Source organism: Callorhinus ursinus, unplaced genomic scaffold, assembly GCF_003265705.2.
Source record: "Callorhinus ursinus isolate GAN/ISIS: 27379988/994484 unplaced genomic scaffold, GSC_fseal_2.0 scaffold2, whole genome shotgun sequence".
Lineage (NCBI taxonomy): Eukaryota > Metazoa > Chordata > Mammalia > Carnivora > Otariidae > Callorhinus > Callorhinus ursinus.
Window position 1 is genome coordinate 67998999 of NW_027397064.1, and position 20208 is coordinate 68019206.

The window sequence follows — 20208 nt, forward strand, 5'->3', positions numbered from 1 at the left end:
CTTCTTACTCTTCACCTACATTTTGCAATAAAAATTTCCAGACTATTTAAGGTTTTTTAATTTATGAGGCAAATAGCCAGGGACAACACTGTAAGATTATCTACCTGAGAAAATATTGATGTAGAACAGCCCTTGGCATCAGAAAAACTTGTGTTCCAACTTTAGCTTCACTTCTTAGTTCTGTGACTCAAGCCTATAATACAGGAGTAATTATCCCTACTCACATAGGATTGTTGTGAGGATTAAATGAGATTAAATTCAGGGACACCTTAAAACATGGGAGGCACTAAGCATTAGTCCATTTTGGGAGGCACTCAGCATTAGTCCATTTGGCTCTCATCCTTTCCCCCACCTTCTATAAATTCTAGGGGAATCCTGATACAACTCTCAAAATATATGGGTTCTCTTTATCGATCCAGACATAAGCCCTGGATCCCACTGACAATTACATTCCCTATTCAGAATACCTCCCTATATTGCTACAATATCGCTACAATACTGCTACAATGTTCACAGCCCTCAGGGAAACCCCTAAGGAAGAATCTTGTTGAAAGACTGAACTATAAAATATGCAAAGATCTCATTTAGTCTATAAAATAGAATTTAGGGAGGGAAATGGGAAGGAAATAGTAGCCAAAAACTGGAACCAGATGCAAACTAAAGTAAAATCAAAATTATTTCCTTATAGTGATATGGCTATTTAATGGTAACAAAAATGTCTTCTACTAGGTAATAAAATAAGCCATTTCCATTTAGTAAAAGAACACCTTTTCTATAAAACAGAAAGGGGTGCTTTTCCAAAACCAGGTTTTGTTGTTTCATCTACTTCTTTTTTAATTTTTTATTGTTATGTTAACCATACATTACATCATTAGTTTCTGATGTAGTGTTCCATGATTCATTGTTTGTGCATAACACCCAGTGCTCCACGCAGAATGTGCCCTCTTTAATACCCATCACCAGGCTAACCCATCCCCCCACCCCCTCCCCTCTAGAACCCTCAGTTTGTTTTTCAGAGTCCATCATCTCTCATGGTTCGTCTCCCCCTCCGACTTACTCCCCTTCATTCTTCCCCTCCTGCTATCTTCTTCTTTTTTTTTCTTAACATATATTGCATTATTTGTTTCAGAAGTACAGATCTGTGATTCAACACTCTTGCTCATCTACTTCTGATAAGCATTTTGCTTTTGATTATTTAGGCCCTGGTGTTTAGCATACTAAGGGAATAAAGAACTTATCAACAGAGAGCTACCACAGGTAGGTATGAATGTACAGGGATAAAAAGAAGGAAAATATACACAGGAGTAAGAGAAAAGTATAACTATCATAATCATTAATTTATTCTTTATTGTTCCTATGTCCTCCCATGTTGCTCCGAACAGGCACTCAGTGTCCTGGCAGTTAGAGCCTACAAATCACCAGCAACAATTTGAAAAGCAGCACTGGGAGGCTGCTCAGTGGAGACGACTGCCCTGCTCTGGTGGCATGCTTCTGGGGCACTCAACCCAGATTAACATCCCACAAAGAAGCACTGTGTGTTGTGGGAGAGAACACTGACCATGTCTCCCCGATTTTAGATGAATATGAGATCTAGAGTACTGTCCAAATGATAATACAATCTGAAAAATTACAAGTTACATTACAAAAGTTTAAGATAGGAAACCCAAAGATCAATGTACCAAATGAGTAATGTAGCCAGTAAATCAAATACGTAAAACAATATAGAAGGTAGAGAAGAAAAGGACAGACACTGGATTTTCAAGATTATAACATCCCACACATTCAGTATATTGAGATTATATTGCAATACCTCAGTTTCCTATATTAGACAGAGGTATCTTATTTCTCATCCCATATATCTCTTCTACCAAAAATAGTATCAAATGTCATAGATCCATCATATACTTGACTTCAAATTTAAAATCTTAATGTTTCATTTTTCTCATAATTTTGATTTTCTTTTTCATCAGAATGTGATGAATTTTGGAAGATAATGTCACTGTAATTGAAAATAACTGCTCCCTTTATATTCTAAAGAATTCAGACAAAATCATTTATGGTAATTTCATATCAAAATAGAAATTTAACATTCACCAAGTGTCAAAGATCTTTCCCATTGAAAGACCACTCACTAGAATGTTCAAACAAAATGACAGAGAGTAAACTATAATGCTCCCACCAGGAATTTGTTTTTCTTTCACTTGAACACTCTCAGGAGTAGATCTGAGACCTCTCCAGAGCACATTTTTCATGGGGTTTAATATCTATTCAGAAGAATTACATTACAATGATGACTAGAAAGAGTGTGCTCTAATTAGCTTGCTATTGACCTGACCTTTCTTAATTTTCTACAGTAGAAACATCAGCTGAAGTACATGAATAGAATAATTAGGAACTATACTTTAAAAATAATAAAATTATTACATGACAAGTGCAGCAAATGAAAAAAATTAAAAGCATCTTGTACTTTTGCTTTGTTTCTAAAGGAAATCACTATTTATTTGTAGTTAAGCAAAGAAATAAAACAATTACAATTTCTTGACCCTTCCCTACTCTTAATAGGCAGAAAAATGGCCAAATTAATCTACCAATGTTTAGAAAGTCTCTTTGTAAATGTTCAGAGGATCACATAAGGATAGATACTCAAAGAATCAAAGAGAAAAAAAGGTAACCAGAAGCATCCATCACTATATAAAAATTGTCAATACAGACTAAAGCACTCAAGGAACATAATCATAAAAAGCCTTTTGTAAATGCCTGCTCATTTTCATGCTACTGCACCTTTTAGTAAATAAAGGTCATATTTCAAATATGACAGGTGTAAAGATTTTGTACACATTAACCCGTGTTGGCTCAAGCTACACCAGAATCTCTCTGGCAGATAAATATACAATAAAAATAAAACATTGTAATCTATAACTTATCTTAGAACAATACTGTAGTAGCTTCTTGTCTCTGCTTTCATTCTTTCCATCTTACTTCTCATCTCTAGAGTATCCAAGTTCTTTAAAAATGTTTGATAAGTGTAACTCCTTTGCTCAAAAATCTCTAATGATTTCCCAACTCACCTGGAAGAGAATCTTCTATAAAGCCCTACATAGTTTAGCCTCTGGCAACCTCTTTAGAGTTATATGAAATACTTAAGTAAACCATGAAAAAAAGTACTGAAAAATAAATTAAAATGCATTTCTGACTTTGTTTCACTTGGTGACGTTTTAAAAAAGTACTAAAGGAAAATGTTACTTAATGTCATTTAATCGTACTATTTGTTCTTTTGCTTGGTTTTTTTGTTTGTTCATTTGTTTATTAAAAAGAGAAAACATTATATATGAAGTAAAAGTTCCTTTTGCCTCCCTCCCATCTCATGAATTTGTGTGGGTTTATCTAGGCCTATGGTAGTTATTAGCTACATATAACAATACATTTAAATAAAATTAAAAATTCAGTTCTTCAGTCACATGAGGTAGGCACAATCCATGGACTCAACAGCTACATGTGGCTATTAAATTTAAATTAATGAAGTTAAAATTAAACAAAATTTAAAATTCAATTCTTCAGTTGTTCTACTCACATTTCAAGTGCTAGCGGCTACTGTGTTAGAGCCAATATAGAGTATTTCCGTCACTGTTGAAAGTTCTATTGGACGGTGCTGCTGTAGAACTTGTAATACGTTTACTCAAGAGTTATGTACCCTTTAAAAAAAGTGTTATGTTTTTAGAATTAACATTAATGCTTTCATATTGTATATCTCTCTACAACCTGAATTTTTTTCATATGTTTATAAGTCTAAGAATCTGGTTCATTTTAACTGCAGTATAATATTCCATCATAACACATTTTTGCCACAAGTAGACATTTAAGTATTCTGCAATTTTTCAATAGTGTAAACAATGTCATAATAAATGTCCTTAAACACGTGTCCTGATACACATGTGTAAGAATTTCTCTAAAGTGAATAAATGGAATTGCTGAGTCACAGAAATTAGGGCATTTTCAACTTTACTAGATACTGTCAAACTGATTTCCAAAGTGACTTCAACCATTTATATTCCACATGCAGTGTGTTCATTCAACATATATTTATGGTCTTCTATTTGCCAGGTAATGTTCTAAGCACTTAGATAAAATCCTTAACCAATTCCCACACCCATATCCACACCCACACCCCACCTACAGAAAAAAGCTTACGTGAAAATTTCTGCTTTCCAAAATTTTCATTAACACTTATTAATACAACAGACTTTTGTTTAAAAAAAATCTAATACTTGTTTTAATTTTCATTTCTCTGACATACATTGAAGTTGACTATCTTTTCCTATGCTTGCTGGCAGTTGTTCTATGTTCGTGTTCTTTCTTCTATGAGGTTGTCTTTTTTTGTCTTACTGATTTGTGGTTCTGCTAAATATGCTGCAGATGAATATGTTACAAATATCTTCTGTCCTATTGCTTGTCTGTTAAGTTTGATTTTTTATTGTCTTTGTTGGGACAAGAGTAATGCATTGAAGCAGTCAAATTAGCAATCTTTTGAGTTTTGCTTTCCTATTTTGAGGTCATACAAATTATCTTTTAAAGAATATTTTTTTGGGGCTGTCTTCTGTGTGTCTGACATATTTAATCCTTTTAAGAAACATCTAAGGTAGGTACTAATCTCATTTTAAAGATATGGTAATTGAAATTTTTATTGTGGTAAAATATAAACAACATAAAATTTATCATTTAACCATTTTTAAGTATACTGTTCTATGGCATTAAGTACATTCACACATTCACATTTGTTGTGCAACAAATACAACTATCCATTTCCAGAATTTTTTGTCTTCCTAAATTGAAACCCTGTGACCATTAAACACTAACCCACTTCACTACTTCCCCCAACCTCTGGCAACAACCATTCTACTTTGTGTCTCTATGAATCTGACTACTTAGTACTTCATATAATCGGAATCATTCAATATTTGTCCTTTTGTGACTGGCTCATTTCACTTATCATCATGTCTTCAAGGTTCATCCATGTTATATCAGATGTCAGGTTTTTCCTTCCTTTTTAAGGTTGAATAATATTCCATAGCATGTACATATCACATTTTGTTTATCCACTCATCTATCGCTATTACACAAGTTGCTTCCACCTTTTGGCTACTGTGAATAATGCTGCTATGAACACTGGTGTACAAATATCTATTTGAGTCCCAGCTTTCAATTCTGGGGGAATATACAATGACAGAAATAGAATTACTGCATTGTATGGTACTTTTATCCCTAATTTTTTGAGGAACCACCATACTGTTTTCCACAGAGGTTACATAATTTTACATTCCTACCAGCAATGTACAGGGTTTCAATTTCTCTACATTCTAATCAACAACTGTGATTTATTTATTCTGGAGAAAAAGAGCACGTGCACAGGGAGGAGCAGAGGGAGAGAATCCTCAAGCAGACTCCTTACTGAGCATGGAGCTGGAAGCAGGGCTCCATCTCTTGACCCATGAGATCTCCACCCATGAGATCACGACCTGAGCCGAAACCGAGTCGTACACTTAACAGATTGAGCCACGCAGGTGCCGTGAGAAATCATTTACTTTTAAGCTTTTACCTTGGCTGTTTCTAAAGCTAAAATGGACCCAAAGACTTAAACTAAAATGTTTAGAGACTGGAGACTATGATGGTGCTTTGGCTATGCCTATCTCTTGGGTTTTATCTTCACAGGTTTTGGAAAGTTTAGTTGCCAAGATGTAAGTTGGGATAGTTATAATCAAGTAGCCAAATTACAGCAGTAAATGCTTTTAATAAATCATCTCATGTCTTATAGTAATTCCAAGTTCATAAACACTTTAGCAAATAAAAAAATACATTTGAAATTTAAAGCTACTAGTTAACAAATTTTAATACTTCTAACAAAACATCTGTTTGTGGGGCGCCTGGGTGACTCAGTCAGTTAAGCCTCTGCCTTCAGCTCAGGTCATGATCCCAGGGTCCTGGGATTGAGCCCCACATGGGGCTCCCTGCTCAGTGGAGAGTCTGCTTCTCCTTCTCCCTGTGTGTGTGTGCTCTCTCTTTCGAATAAACAAATCTTTAAAAAAAAAATGTTTGTTTCTACTTTAAACTACTAATACGTTTATACTGGGGATGCCTGGGTGGCTCAGTCAGTTAAGCGTCTGCCTTTGGCTCAGGTCACGATCCTAGGGTCCTGGGATCGAGTCCCACATCAGGCTCCTTGATCAGAGGGGAGCCTGCTTCTCCCTCTGCCTGCTGCTTCCCCTGCTTGTGCTTGCTCTCTGACAAATAAATAAAATCTTTAATAAATATATTAAAGTCCAGTGAAAAGGGAACCAAAGGCAGGCCAACAGACTTGGTAATTTGAGCAATTCCAGAAAAGTAATGGAAGAGGAAGCCAGTATATAACCTCAGAAGAGTCGAAGGTAAGGAAGTATAATCTGTAAGTATAAGCTATTATTTCAGGAATTCTAGAAATAAATAAAAGGCTTAGGGTCAGGGTACAGTAAAGTTTTGTTGTTTTTTGGATACAGACAAACATTTTTGTATGCAGAGAAAGGGGTCAGTGCATATGAGCAAGGTTTCAAGAGAAGATGGGATCAGAGAATAAGTGGAAAGATTAGCCACGGAGAAGAGAAAAATCACTTCGTTTCAGAGAAAGTTCAGAGTTGTTAGAATGAAGAACCCTGTTCTGTTTGTATTCTCATGTTTTCAAAGGACCATGTGCAAACTTACCAACAAGTATCCTGCCCCCATCTATAAGGAAATTCTGACTTTTCCATTAAATGGTAAGATAGTAACATTACCCATTTATTTTTGGAGGGATAAAACTGCTTATGTCTCCTTTTCCACTTTTACTGGCTGCTATGCATTACTGAATGGAAAGAGTAGCTTTTAACCCAAATATTTTTTACTTTATTAAAAAAATAAATAATACATATTTTATTCCTGTATATTAAAAAATATACTTAACATCTGTTGCAAAATTACATCTTAAATCTAGAACAAAAGTAAAATAAAAAAAATTTTTTTAAGATTTTTATTTATTTTTCAAGAGAGAGAGCACGAGCATGAGTTGGGGGAGGAGCAGAGGGAGAGGGTCAAGCAGACTCTGCCCTGAGGGCAGAGCCCGACACAGGGCTTGATCCCTGAGATCATGACCTGAGCCAAAACCAAGAGTTGGATGCTTAATAAACTGAGCGCCACCCAGGCGCCCCAAGAGTAAAATAAAATTAAAAAAAAAATTAATCACTGAACACTAGTATTTGATAAAGGAAATATCACAGAAATAAGCACCCCACAAATTATCCCATTGAGAGTTTGTCATCTAATTGGGAAGATGAAACACACACTTGAAATAATAGATTCTAAATAACATATTTTTAAGTTCAAATAAGGATAGAGGACACATGAGGTGATTAAATTATCAGGAGCCAAGGAGAGGTTATTGAACCAAACTTAAGTTTTTCACTTCCTACAAAGGTTTGCAGTGGTCACTGAGATATGATGTAGCTCAATTTGTGGTCAGTAAGACTATATTTCACATCCAGCAATTTCCCAGCATGACTTTCTAGCATGGATATATAAATTTATTGCATCTAATGCTTAAGAAAAGGTATTTTGGCATTTAAATTTGCTGCAACTTCCTTTAAGAATTCTACTAAGGCAGGTGCGCCTGGGTGGCTCAGGTCATGATCCCAGGGTCCTGGGATCGAGCCCCGCATTGGGCACCCTGCTCAGCAGGAAGCCTGTTTCTCCCTCTTCCACTCCCCCTGCTTGTGTTCCCTCTCTCGCTATATCTCTCTTGGCCAAATAAATAAATAAAATCTTAAAAAAAATAAAATAAAATAAAAGAATTCTACTAAGGCAATATCATTGCCTATATTTTGCAGGTAAATTTGCAGTACCTATGTTATTACCTCAGCTCACTTCTGACACTTTGATATGCTTTAACATTGTTATTGCTAATTTCAGAATAAATGAGGGAATTCTAGAAGCTATCTAGAATGCTTACGAAAGCATGGAAACAGCTTTGGAAGGGTCAAGTTTCGAGAGGCTTAGGCCTCTTTTTTTTTTTTTTAAGACTTTATTTATAGGGAGAATGAGAGAGCATGTGCACATGTGGGGTGGGGAAGAGGCAGAGAGAATCTCAAGCAGACTCCCCACTCCACTCAGAGCCCGATGCACAGCTCAATCTCAAGACCCTGAGATCATGACCTCACCCAAAATTAAAAGTTGGACACTTAACCAACTGAGCCACCCAGGCACCCCAAGGCTTAGGCCTCTTAAGAGAATGGATTACAGAGATCTTACAAAAATGAAGAATCATAAAGAAGTAGGCTGATAGTAAAGAACAGGAGAAATAAATAGTCAACACTAACAAAAGTAAAAATAACTAAAAAAAAAAGGAAAAATAATTGAAGTCTATGAAGGATGCAACACAGAATCACGAAATGATTCCAACTTTCTAAAAGGAAAAGGTTTATTAGTAGAAGCCATGAGACAGACCTACTTAAGGAATTCTTATGAAAGTGCCTCCATGCCTAAAATACCATGAAATCCCCAAAAAAACTGTTTCTTTCCCAAAATACAGACCACTTTAAATGAAGGAAAACAAACTGATTGACCGTGATATGAAAATGAGGGAAAGCTGGTAGCTAAAAGGGTTAGAAAAGTAGGTTATAAAAATATTCCCAAAATTTAGTCATAAAACATTATGTTACATAAAAGTCTCAGGAAAGGAGAAACATATAGTTATCACTTTTGTGAATGGAGGACTGGAAAGATAATCAGTGTAGAACTCAAAAAAGGCAAAAATTTCTGCTTCACCTAAAGCAGAATATTCTGAGATCAAAAAATCTATCTAGAGGCCATTTGCCCAATAGCAAGAAACAAGACAGATGATAATATTAAGACTGAAAACAAATTTAATTTTAAAAAGAATGTAAAAGAAACCATACATACCAAATTTAGAGAAAAGAGGTATTACATATTATTTCAGCCATGTATCATAACTAACAGAAGGAATTTACCAGTATTAAAACTGTACATACAAACATTCTATGGGTCAGTTTTCTGGATCTTGCCAAGAATATGCCATGCTTACTTTTTCATGTGTTACTTCTAAAGTCTATGTTGTAAACCCAGAAATAAGATATTTTGACTTTTTTTTTTTAAAGGCAAGTTTGAGAATCTTACATATCCCCAAATTTTAAATTAAAAAAATGGAGAAAATTCTTATTCCTAGGAGAAAATTAAATTAAGATAATAGAAAATGTTCCCCACATGTTATTTAGTGTTGCAATACAACAACTAGCAATAAGGTAAGCTTCTTACCGTAAGGTTATCTGTGAGATGATTTTCTTGGGAGTGATTTCTTTCTCTTTGGATAACTAGAGAAAGATGTGTAGTCTACAAACAAAGAAATACTGAAAGTCTATATACTAACCTGGCCCAGTCCAGGCATACCTCCTCCAAGTCTAAGAAGTCTGTCCATATTTCTAGAAAACAGAAACAAAGGAAAACGTTCCTAAGCACAAAAGTGTTTACTCAATTGCTATCTATATAATTCACCTTCAGTCACTCAGTATGTCAAAAATATTGGTGGTAATTACAACACAACATCAGACTTCCTGTTAATTAACACCACATATTAATTCAAGAAGCTGTCTTCCATGCTAATTAACAGACCTTACTTTACTGCTTTGGTTTTGGGTTATCCCTGGTTTTAAAGACAAGCAGTCTTAGCATACTTTCAAAACTTTGCTATCATTAAGTTAATTATATTTTCTCATTGTTATCTAATAAAGTACCTGAATGAGGAAAAAGTGCCTGAAATGCTTATCATATGTATGATTGAATTTCCTTCAATTTGTTCAGAGTGTACAAATAAAAATCCTCACTTTTAAATTAAATTTTAACATCCTCATTAGTAAGTTCTGTGCTAATTAACTTACAGCTTGTCAGTTATCATCAAAACTACATGTGAAAGACATTGTGAGCAGATTATGGATCTCTGAATTAGCATCAAAGGCTTTTTTAAAATGAACTCATTATACTAAAAGAAATATTATAAAGTAAACATTAAATGCATTAAGATAGTGTTCTAGAACCTACACAGATATTTTGCCTTATTTCAGTTGTTGTGGAGATATATACCTTTTTCACTAAGGAAATTCAGCTGTTCTTCTCAATGATAATTTTAGAGTTAATCAATACAAAGAAGATTAACTTTAAAGTATCAATCTCATTTGTTTTTTATGTCTAGAATAACTATAGAAGACATTCTTATAAGCTTGAAAAACTCAGAAGAAATCAAAGGAAAGAAATAACAAGGGTATCGATATGACCTCAACTACACAAACAGTGTAACCAAATTCTAAAAAGTTAATATCAGTACAACTAAATACTTTAAGAGTGACAATGAAGCATTTTCTTTTACTTGAAAATTGCTACTGTGCCTTAAAATTCCTTTTCTAATATATGCTTTAGAAAATGGTATTACTACAATTTATATTCTAAATTAAATGCTAATGAATTAGTCATTTGTTCACATTCTTTTACTAGTTAGAACTGCTATACAAACTAAAAATTAATAATGTACTCATGATCATTACACTACAGCCTAATCACGTTTGTTGGATCCTGCTAACAATTTATTCCTGTATTTAACAATGCTAATACTGCGAACTTTATTCAAGTCCACATACAGAAAAATGCACAAATGACAAAGCCATGGAATCTTCACAGAGTGAACACACTCCCATAACCACCACCTAGATAAAGAAACAACATTATGGGCACCTAAGAACACCTCTCATACCCCCTTTCTGGTCCCTACCACCGTGCAAAGATAGAATTTCAACCTCTAATGGCATAGATTAGTTCTGCTGTTTTTGAATTTTATTTTATTTTAAAGATTTTATTTATTTATTTGAGAGAGAGAGAGAGAGAGAGAGAGAGAATGAGAGATAGAAAGCACGAGAGGGAAGAGGGTCAGAGGGAGAAGCAGACGCCCCGCTGAGCAGGGAGCCCGATGTGGGACTCGATCTCGGGACTCCAGGATCATGACCTGGGCCGAAGGCAGTCACTTAACCAACTGAGCCACCCAGGCGCCCCTGTTTTTGAATTTTATATAAACAACAATTTATAAACAACTTTATATCAACAAGTCTGTGAGATTCACAATGGATAAATTCATTTTTAAAAAAGACATAAAAAAACTTGTTAGTCTAGACAAAGTTTCTGCTTTATAACCTTAACACATTCTAACAGCGCATTTACAAACAAAAATCTCCATTAAATTCTCATTAAAATTCCTCAACTCAAATATAGCATTCAATACATGGCATTTTTTAAAGGCTTATAAACAGAGGGGCAAAACCTGACTAGTTTAAAATATTAAAGACATTTCTCTAGAATGTATTACCAAAGGAAAAAAAAATTCTTTTGGACCATTTCAAGCTTTAAAAGAACAAATAGAAAAAAGCTAACAACATACAGTATGCTTTAGACACTATATATATTCCAGGCCAAAGTCGATTCCCAGCTGTGTTCAGTTTATCTATTCCCCCAGTGTTGTTTCTTATGACTTTACACAGACTCCAGATGCTGTGAATATACATGAGCAATGTGGGGAGCAGAGGGAAAGAAAATCTGGCAGGTCAAATTTGTGTTTTTAGTAAAATTAGATGTCTCAGCAAACAAGAAAAAATATTTAACAAACTAAAACATTTTAGATAACATAATGAAGTTTAATAAAAATACTAACATTTGGAAATGAAATATATCAATAAATGTTGTATATCACACTACTTTTTTAAAAAAGTTTATAGAAAGCAAAGAACAAAAGTGCTAGTTATCTAAATGACTTTCATGAGCTCTTAAATCTGGATATCACATATTTATAATTTGATGTGTGTTTAAAAAATGGTACATTTTCATAACATCTTTATATCATATCCTGAAAGAACAGGTGAAAGTTATATACATTCTTAATTCTCACCTGGTCAGTAACTACAACTCTTGAGGTGTTAAGCTTCAATTCGTTGAGTTTGACAAATTTCTTCTCAACTCAAGCTCTTGCTAATACTGGCAGGTATAACTTTTCCCAAGTATTTTTTTTCTCTCTCTCCTAAAAAAAAGTAAATAAAATAAGATATAATTACTTTGAGAACTATGGAGGAAAATATGCCACGAACTTTAAATGAGACAAAATTCCTAAAAGCAAAACAGAAATCAAAACTGATTTTAATCACCATTTCCAGAAGAATATGGAAAGAAATAGCATTCTAGGGAGCTATAGTGCAGAGGATTACCCCATATACAAATTCTGTTTTTAAGTTTCTTTTTTGAGCAGTTCTAATTATATGTAAGAACTGACATTTCATGACTTTTAGTCTTTCTAGTGGTGTTTCAAAGAACAAAAAGAAAATTTACTCATATTTTTAAACAGAACATTCTATTGTGTAATTACCATATAGTTCCATTGCACATTATTACAAATCCATGACATACTATGGAATCTTAGTGATGTTATTGCCTATATTTGAAAGTTTGCTATTTCATTATCATAGGAATTAGTTCATCATTTTTTAGTCAATCATTCCCAACTATGCCAAAGTAACAAGAAAATGGAAGAATAAGAATTATTCAAAATGATGCAACAGTGAAATACATTATTGCTATTGCTTCATCCTCCAGTTTTTATTGTGCTGCCCAAAGCATTTCACCATCTTTCAAAAAGAAAAGACTAGAGACACAAGCTTTGTAGTCTTTTTTTAGCTTTCATTTGAACACAGTTGAAAACTCAGAATTTTTCATATTCTATCCATAATGTCAAAGAGGGAAGAACAGAGAAAAAAAGTTTCCTAATGATTAGAGAATCATAAGGTGAATGTAAAGAAACTGGTAACAACACTCTAGTCTCTAATGATAACAATAAAATTGATGGTATAAGCCAGGTTTCTTCGGCACTGTTGACATTCAGAACCAAATTTTTTGCTGTAAAGGACTGTCTTGTGCATTACAGGATGTTTGGCAGAATCCCTGGCCTTTACTCATTAGATGCTGGTAGCACTGACCCAGTCGTGATAATCAAAGGTGTCCCCAGACATTACCAAATGTCCCCTGGAAGGGCAAAATCACTCCCAGTTCAGAACCACTGATAGAAACAAAATTTCAGACTATACACCTTCAGATGACAATACCCTAGATTAATTTTCTCAAACTTAAGAACCAAGGAGTGATGGAAACAGTTTGGGAGCTCTTCAAACAATTCAACAAAGAATTAGCATATGACCCAGCAATTCCATCCCTAGGTATATATCTGAAAGAATTAAAAATAGGTATTCAAAACAAACACAGGTACATGCATGTTTAGAGCATCATTATTCACAACAGCCCAAAGATGGAAAAAGCCCAAATGCCCACCAAAAGGTGAAAGGATAAACAAATTCTAGTATGAATACACATACAATGGAACATATGGAATATCATTCAGCTATAAAAAGGAATGTAGTACTGATACACATGAGAATGTGGATGAACCTCAAAACATTATGCTATGTAAAAGAAGACATGCACAAAAGGTCACAAACCATATGATTCCATTTATATTAAGTATTCCAAATATCTGAATCCTTAGAAAAGGAATACAGATTAGTGACTGCCAGAGGTTACAGGAAAGGAGTAATATGGAGAAACTGCTTAATGGGTAAGGGATTTTACTTCAGAATAATGGAAATGTTTCGGAACTAGGTAGAGGTGGTAGTTGCACAACACCGTGAATCTACTAAATGACAATGAACTGTTCACTTTATTTTTTTAAAGATTTATTTATTTGAGAGAAAGAGAAAGAGAGAGACAGAGAGCAAGCACATGCCCGCTCATGGGAGAGGGGAGAGGGAGAGACAATCTCAAGCCGACTTAAAGCTTGGACGCTCAGCTTGATTTCATGACCCTGAGATCAGGACCTGAGCCAAAACCAAGAGTCAGATGCTAAACCAACTGAGCCACCCAGGCGCCCCTAAATATTCACTTTAAAATGGTTAATTTTGTTACCTGAATTTCACCACAAAAATTATTTCCTAAGTGGATCAATGAGCAAACAATATATTTCCAGGACTAAAAAAGAAATAGGTTCTCATCCAGTTAGGTATTCAACAAGAAGGACTTCATCACACACTATTTTACAACAAGAACTTGTTTTGCTAAAGAGATATGTGACATATTCTTTTATCTTTTATGATGCTGATGAAGTTCACATGTGAACAAATGCTGAAGTGTCCACAAAGATGAGCAAAAAGAAATAGATAATGTAGAAGTGAAAAAAATCATTGGACTAACTTTAACTGTTTATAAATCTAAAAGAAAAAAATGTTTTGCAAGCAGAGATGATAGCCATAGTCTCTTCAACAAAATTATGATCTATGTTTTCAAAAGTATTGCAGCTGGGAAATGAAAAAGTTCCAGAGATGGATGATGGTGATGGTTGTACAACATAAGTGTACTTAAAGCCACTGAACTGTACATCTAAAAATGGTTAAAATGGTAAATTTTATGTTATACATATTTTATATGCAGGTTAAGAGCTATGACTCTGCAATACAAGTGCCAGGATTCAAATCCTGTCTCTGATACTTATTAGCTGTGTGTCCTTGTCTCAGTTACCTCCCTGAGCCTGTTTCCTCATCTGCAAAATGGGGATACCTTACAGCTGTTTAGAAAATTAAAGAAGACAGTGGACATAAACAACATTTAACATAATGCTTGGTGTATAGTAGGTAAACAATGAGTGCCAGTTGCTATCAGCACCACCCTCCTTAGCAGGGCTACAGTTCATACAACACAGATTCTTCTTCCTACATAGTTTGCCATTTAGTGAATTTCAAAACAATAGGCACATTTCACAGTACTAAATGAATTATACTGGAGAGGAGGGACTTGCATTTTGCAGGATTTAGCAAAAGGGTTAATAAAATTAAAGTGTTACACTATAATATGGAAGACAATTCTTAGAAATAAAAGCCATACATAACACCTATAGATCTAAAGCAAGCTTTTACACCTATCAAAAAACAGAGGACTCAAGAGCTGATCATGAAATGATTAACTTTACTTAAAACATTATCAGATAGGGGCATCTGGGTGGCTCAGTAGGTTAAGCGTCTGCCTTTGGCTCAGGTCATGATCCCAGAGTTTCACATGGGGCTCCCTGCTCAGCAGAGAGTATGCTTCTCCCTCTGCCCTTCCCCGTTTGTGCTCTCTCTCTCAAGTAAATAAAATCTTTAAAAAAATTATCAGATAATATGAATAAAGTGTTTAGCTGTAACTAACATATCATACATAGAGTAACCTTTAGAGCCCTAACTGGTAAAGAGTACGAAATAAGCACTGGTACTTTCAAAAGGTTGTACATCAAAAAACTGATGATCTTCCACTTTTTCATCTCCCTACTGAGTTCATATCTGGTAAGAACCTGATACAGTTAGATTGTGTTCATGTTGGAACTAAAATAAATCAATTCTCAAATACTTACAGAAAACGTACAGAACCAAGAATAACTCTAAAAAACAGATCCTTCAAAATTAACTTAATCTGGATTTGGAATGTGGCAATTTTTTTTTTAACTTTTCAACCTTTTCACAAGGGACACTGTTGTCCCAGTAATTCATAACATTCAAACAAAATCATGAAGCTCTTAGTTGTTCGAGTTTATCATTGTTTTTCTTAGTTCATTTTGTACTCCCCAACCCATGCTGCAGTTTAGTTACATATTACTTCTCAGACTGATGCTAAATCCTTTCTTTACTCCAGATCTCACTGTATTTCTAATTCCTCTACTTTCTGATTTGTGGAAAGTAATTAGGAACTTCTTTGACTTTCTTAAGGGCTTTCTTCAATGGAAGAAATAGAAAGAGTCAACATTAAACTTAATTATATAAATAGCATTTTGAAAGCAAGATTTTTCCACTTTAGAACAGTGAAGATGGAACTACCACAATATCTTTTCTTGTGCTGTTTCCTAATTACAGCCTTCAATTAAACATTAAGTACAAGGTTCCCCCTCTATCCAAAAGCAGAGTGTTCCTATTAAAACTTTCCTAAGTGGAGGGGCGCCTGGGTGGCTTAGTCATTAAGCGTCTGTCTTGGGCTCAGGTCATGTTCCCAGGGTCCTGGGATCGAGTCCCGCATCGGGCTCCCTGCTCGGCGGGAAGCCTGCTTCTCCCTCTCCCACTCCCCCTGCTTGTGTTCCCTCTCTTGCTGTGTCTCTTTCTGTCAAATAAACAAATAAAATCTTAAAAAAAAAAAAAACAACTTTCCTAAGTGGAAATGGCATAAATCAAAGAAACAAATAACATTTTGTAAAAGCAAAAATCCTCTTCAGATTTCTTTCTGTTAGCAAAAAACAGGTATAATGCAGGCCTTCTGTAAAAGTGAAGTGGGGTAAAGCTAACTTTCAGACAGTAGGAGAAACCTGTACTACCTCGTTCATAAGGTGATACAGAAATAGAGGCACTAAGAAACTCGGTGACTTTCACTGAAAGAATTTATAGTCTATTTGGGGAGGCATGATATAAACCCATGAAAAATACATAAAGTGAAAGGAAGCAGTGTAGAGCCAGAAAGGCTGTGAAGGCAGTCAGACCTCAATCGGAATCCAAGCTTCAAAACCTACTCTCCAGGCGCGCCTGGGTCGCTCAGTTGAGCATCTGACTTCAGCTCAGGTCATGATCTTGGGGTGCTGGGATCGAGCCCTCCATCGGGTTCCTCACTCAGCGGGGAGTCTGCTTCTCTCTCTCCCTCCGCACCCCACCCACCCCGTTTGCGCTCTCTCTCTCTCAAATAAATACAGTCTTTAAAAAACAAGCAAACCTACTCTCTGTATGATCTGGAAAAAGTTACCTTCTTCTAGAATCTAGATTTCATCTATAAAATGAGGACAATACCTACCTTGCAAGTCAGTGATAAGATAAAATACAAAGAACCTAACACAGGGCCTGGAACATTTATAAGGTACTCAGTAACTGCTGTTACTGTTATTGTTATCATCATCTTAGAACCAGAAGCTATTATTTAATCCATCTCTCATTTTACTGATGGAGATGCCAAAATATCACAAAGCAGGATATGAATGTCAAATGAGTGCAACAACCTGGGTATGTGACAAGTTCATGAGTAATAAATCTCATGAATATTCAGGTAAGACTTTCAGAAGTGGACACTGAATTATGAAATGAACACTGCTATAAAATGAAAAACAAAAACACAATTGCCTCTCGTTCCTGATATTCAAACATGGGTTCTAAACCTACATAGTAAAGGCAAGGTTTACATGACAAGCATAAAAATAAAATAAACCCATGACAGAGAGGTTAAAATGCAGCTTTACAATTAGAATAGCAAAATATTATTTACCAAGCACCTTGGGGGGGGGGGGAGAATAATACCCCAAAGTCAACAGGTGAGGCTTCATTGAAAGATAACTTCAAAACCTTCTTCCGTGGGCCAGAAGTAATTTTGTTCTGGGACAAATTCAAGACAATATTCAGGCCTTTCACTAAATATCACTTCACTAAACACAACTGTAGTTAACTCTGAACTACTATACCTTAATCTCTCCAAATGTACAGTTACTCATTAAATTTAAATTTGTTTAAAACCTATAAACTTTAGGGCGCCTGGGTGGCTCAGATGGTTAAGCATCTGCCTTCGGCTCAGGTCGTGATCCCGAGGTCCTGGGATCGAGTCCCGCATCGGGCTCCCTGCTCCTTGGGAGCCTGCTTCTCCCTCTGCCTCTCTCTCTCTTTCTCTGTCTCTCATGAATAAATAAATAAAAATCTTTTAAAAAAATAAAAAATAAAAGGAAATGACATTTAAATAAATAAATAAAACCTATAAACTTTAAATGAGCCAGCTGCTAGCCTTACATGACAAAAACAAGGAAACCACCACTGTCTTAATCATCTCCACTAAAACTGTATTCAGTTCTTTTTTGTTCTTTCAACATTATCAGTGACTGTCTTCTGGCTTTCCACATAATAAACAACTTAGCAGCACTAGAAACATATTTTTGTGGGCAATAAAAAAAATAATTTTCACCCTAAAACTGCATTTCTATTCTAATTATTAAGGCTTCTTCCCTGCCTTTCCCATGAATCTTTATCAACTTTTAGTTACCATTTTTAATTTCCAGAATTTTTCATTCGGTCGCTAAATTTATATTCAAACTCTTCCGAAAAGTTTACATTTTTTCTTCTTTTGACAGACACAAAGTAAGTCCCCAGGAAAAAATAAGGTCCAAGAGGTAACACAGAGTAGCAGATAACTACTTTATTGAAAACAGGAAATGTTATCTATTCACAACTACTCAATTAAGACAAACTGAAAGTAAGTTAAATGGCACAGCAGAAAAACCACACTTTGTTTTGAAGAGTTTCAAGGTTAAAAACCAGGGCATCTCTGGGGTTTCTGTTTGGTTTTTAAAGGGAATTGAAATCCTAACACTAAGAGAGAAAGAAAAAGGGTCAAGGCCCGTGAGAAGGACAAGTGATAAAACAAGCATGCCTTCAATGGGAAAGTTAATTTTATTCTGTCTCCCTTGTTTCCTCTGCCAGCTTTGAAGTTTTTCAACACGGGAGTAACTATCAATAGACACACACAAACGGAGGCCACACACAAGGGTTTTCCTGGTATCGGGAGAAGAGGGTTCCCAAGATGTGCTTCATTCAGGGAAGCAGAAACGCCTGGAAGAGGAGACCACTTCCACACCTAACCGACAAGAGACCCGAGTAACCCGCGAGGAGGACGCAGAAGCCTGAGCTCCTCCCTCAGGGCCCAGGCCTCCAGTGGCAACTCGGCTGGGCAACGTGACTCAGGAAAGCACGGGGCTGGCGGCGGCCTAGCGCGGCTGCCTCCGCGGACCTCTGGGGCCTGCCTTCCCTGTCTTACCTGAAAGCCGGCGGGGTCGGGAAGCCGCGGTCTGGGCTCTCGTCTCCCACCAGCGGTGACGCGAAGACGACGGAGGCGGCAGCAGCGGCGGCGGCGGCGGCGGCTCAGACTCCACGGGGCTCTGGCTCCGCGAACCGGCGATGAATCAGCCCGATTCCATTCAAAAGAGTCGCCCGGGCCTCCGCCGCGAAGCACTTCCGGGTTCACTGCTCCGCTTCGGCTTCCGTTCCCCCCGACGGCCAATTGGAGACGGCTCGGGAGTCCGGCGGGCGTCCCGGGAGGAGAGCGCCAGACGGTGAGCGCGGGCCGACCCGCTTCTCCAGTCTAGGCTGGGAGGGCCGGACGGAAGTTAGCGCCGGGGCCGCTCCCGCCCCTCCGTCATCCTCTCTTTTCTCCCCCCACCCTTTTCTCCCCTCTGCGAATCCAGGCCGCAGTCGCGATCTGGGACGCCGGCTTACTGGACCCTGGAGGTGACGGGCTAGGAAATGCAACTGCGGGCTTGGAGAAACCAGAACCCCGTTCGTTTGGGTGTTCACCGCGGTCCTTGAACTCAAAAACTGAAAGGTTCGTTTCAACTCAACTTGGTCGTCAGAGAAGCAGAAAAGAAAAGGAAGAGGTGTAAAAAGAGGGGAAATAGGTCAGAGGTTCTCTTCCACAGCGCAGTCTACCCACCTCCTTGTCTTCTCCGCTTTCCAGGAATTGGATTTCAAGGAAAACCAACGTTTCCCAAATGGTAAAACCACCCACTTTAAGCCCAATTTAACTTACAGGGCTTAAAAAAAATTATTACGTTTCTCCAAATAATTAGCAGCAACAACGTTTTGCCCATTATCTGTTCTGTGCTAGGTTTTCAGAGAGCAAAACCACTCAAGAAATAACTGATTATCTGGGTGGCTCAGTGGGTTAGGTGTACGCCTTCAGCTCCTGGGATCCTGGGATCGAGTCCCGTATCGGGCTCTTTGCTCAGTAGGGGGCCTGCTTCTGCTGCTCCCCGTCTTTGTTCTCTGATAAAGAAATAAACAAAATCTTCAAAAAAAATGACTGATGATCAACAAATTCATATCATATTTAGTTACAGGCTCTGTTTAGTTACACCAAGTCCCTCTCACTTTGTCAAATATGTTCCAAATAATAAGCATCTTTAAAGCATTCCTAAATCAAGAATGGTGATGAATCTTCTGGATGGAGGGGAAGGAGGAATTACAGCATCTGAATTCAAAGCTATTTGGGCATAATTACAAAGAATTTCCCTCTTAAAGATAC

The 20208-nt window shown here is 36.5% G+C and overlaps 1 protein-coding gene across 3 annotated transcripts in view; it reads right to left on the reverse strand.

Moving 5' to 3' along the window:
* The window catches only part of PSMD14 (proteasome 26S subunit, non-ATPase 14), a 99963-nt gene extending 80681 nt beyond the window's left edge, over window positions 1-19282 (reverse strand). The window contains exons 1-4 of one of the 3 annotated variants that reach the window (XM_025853865.2): window positions 18946-19280; window positions 11999-12127; window positions 9443-9494; window positions 3572-3692 (exon numbers count right to left, since the gene is read on the reverse strand). Coding sequence is in view for 1 of the 3 variants with exons in the window: in XM_025853857.2 (XP_025709642.1) it covers window positions 9443-9490 (48 nt within the window). In the remaining 2 variants the exon portion in view is untranslated. Of the gene's footprint in view, window positions 1-3571; window positions 3693-9442; window positions 9495-11998; window positions 12128-18945 lie in introns of all 3 variants that reach the window. The other 2 variants (XM_025853857.2, XM_073883418.1) reach the window with 2 other exon arrangements.
* Window positions 19283-20208: the final 926 nt, after the last annotated feature.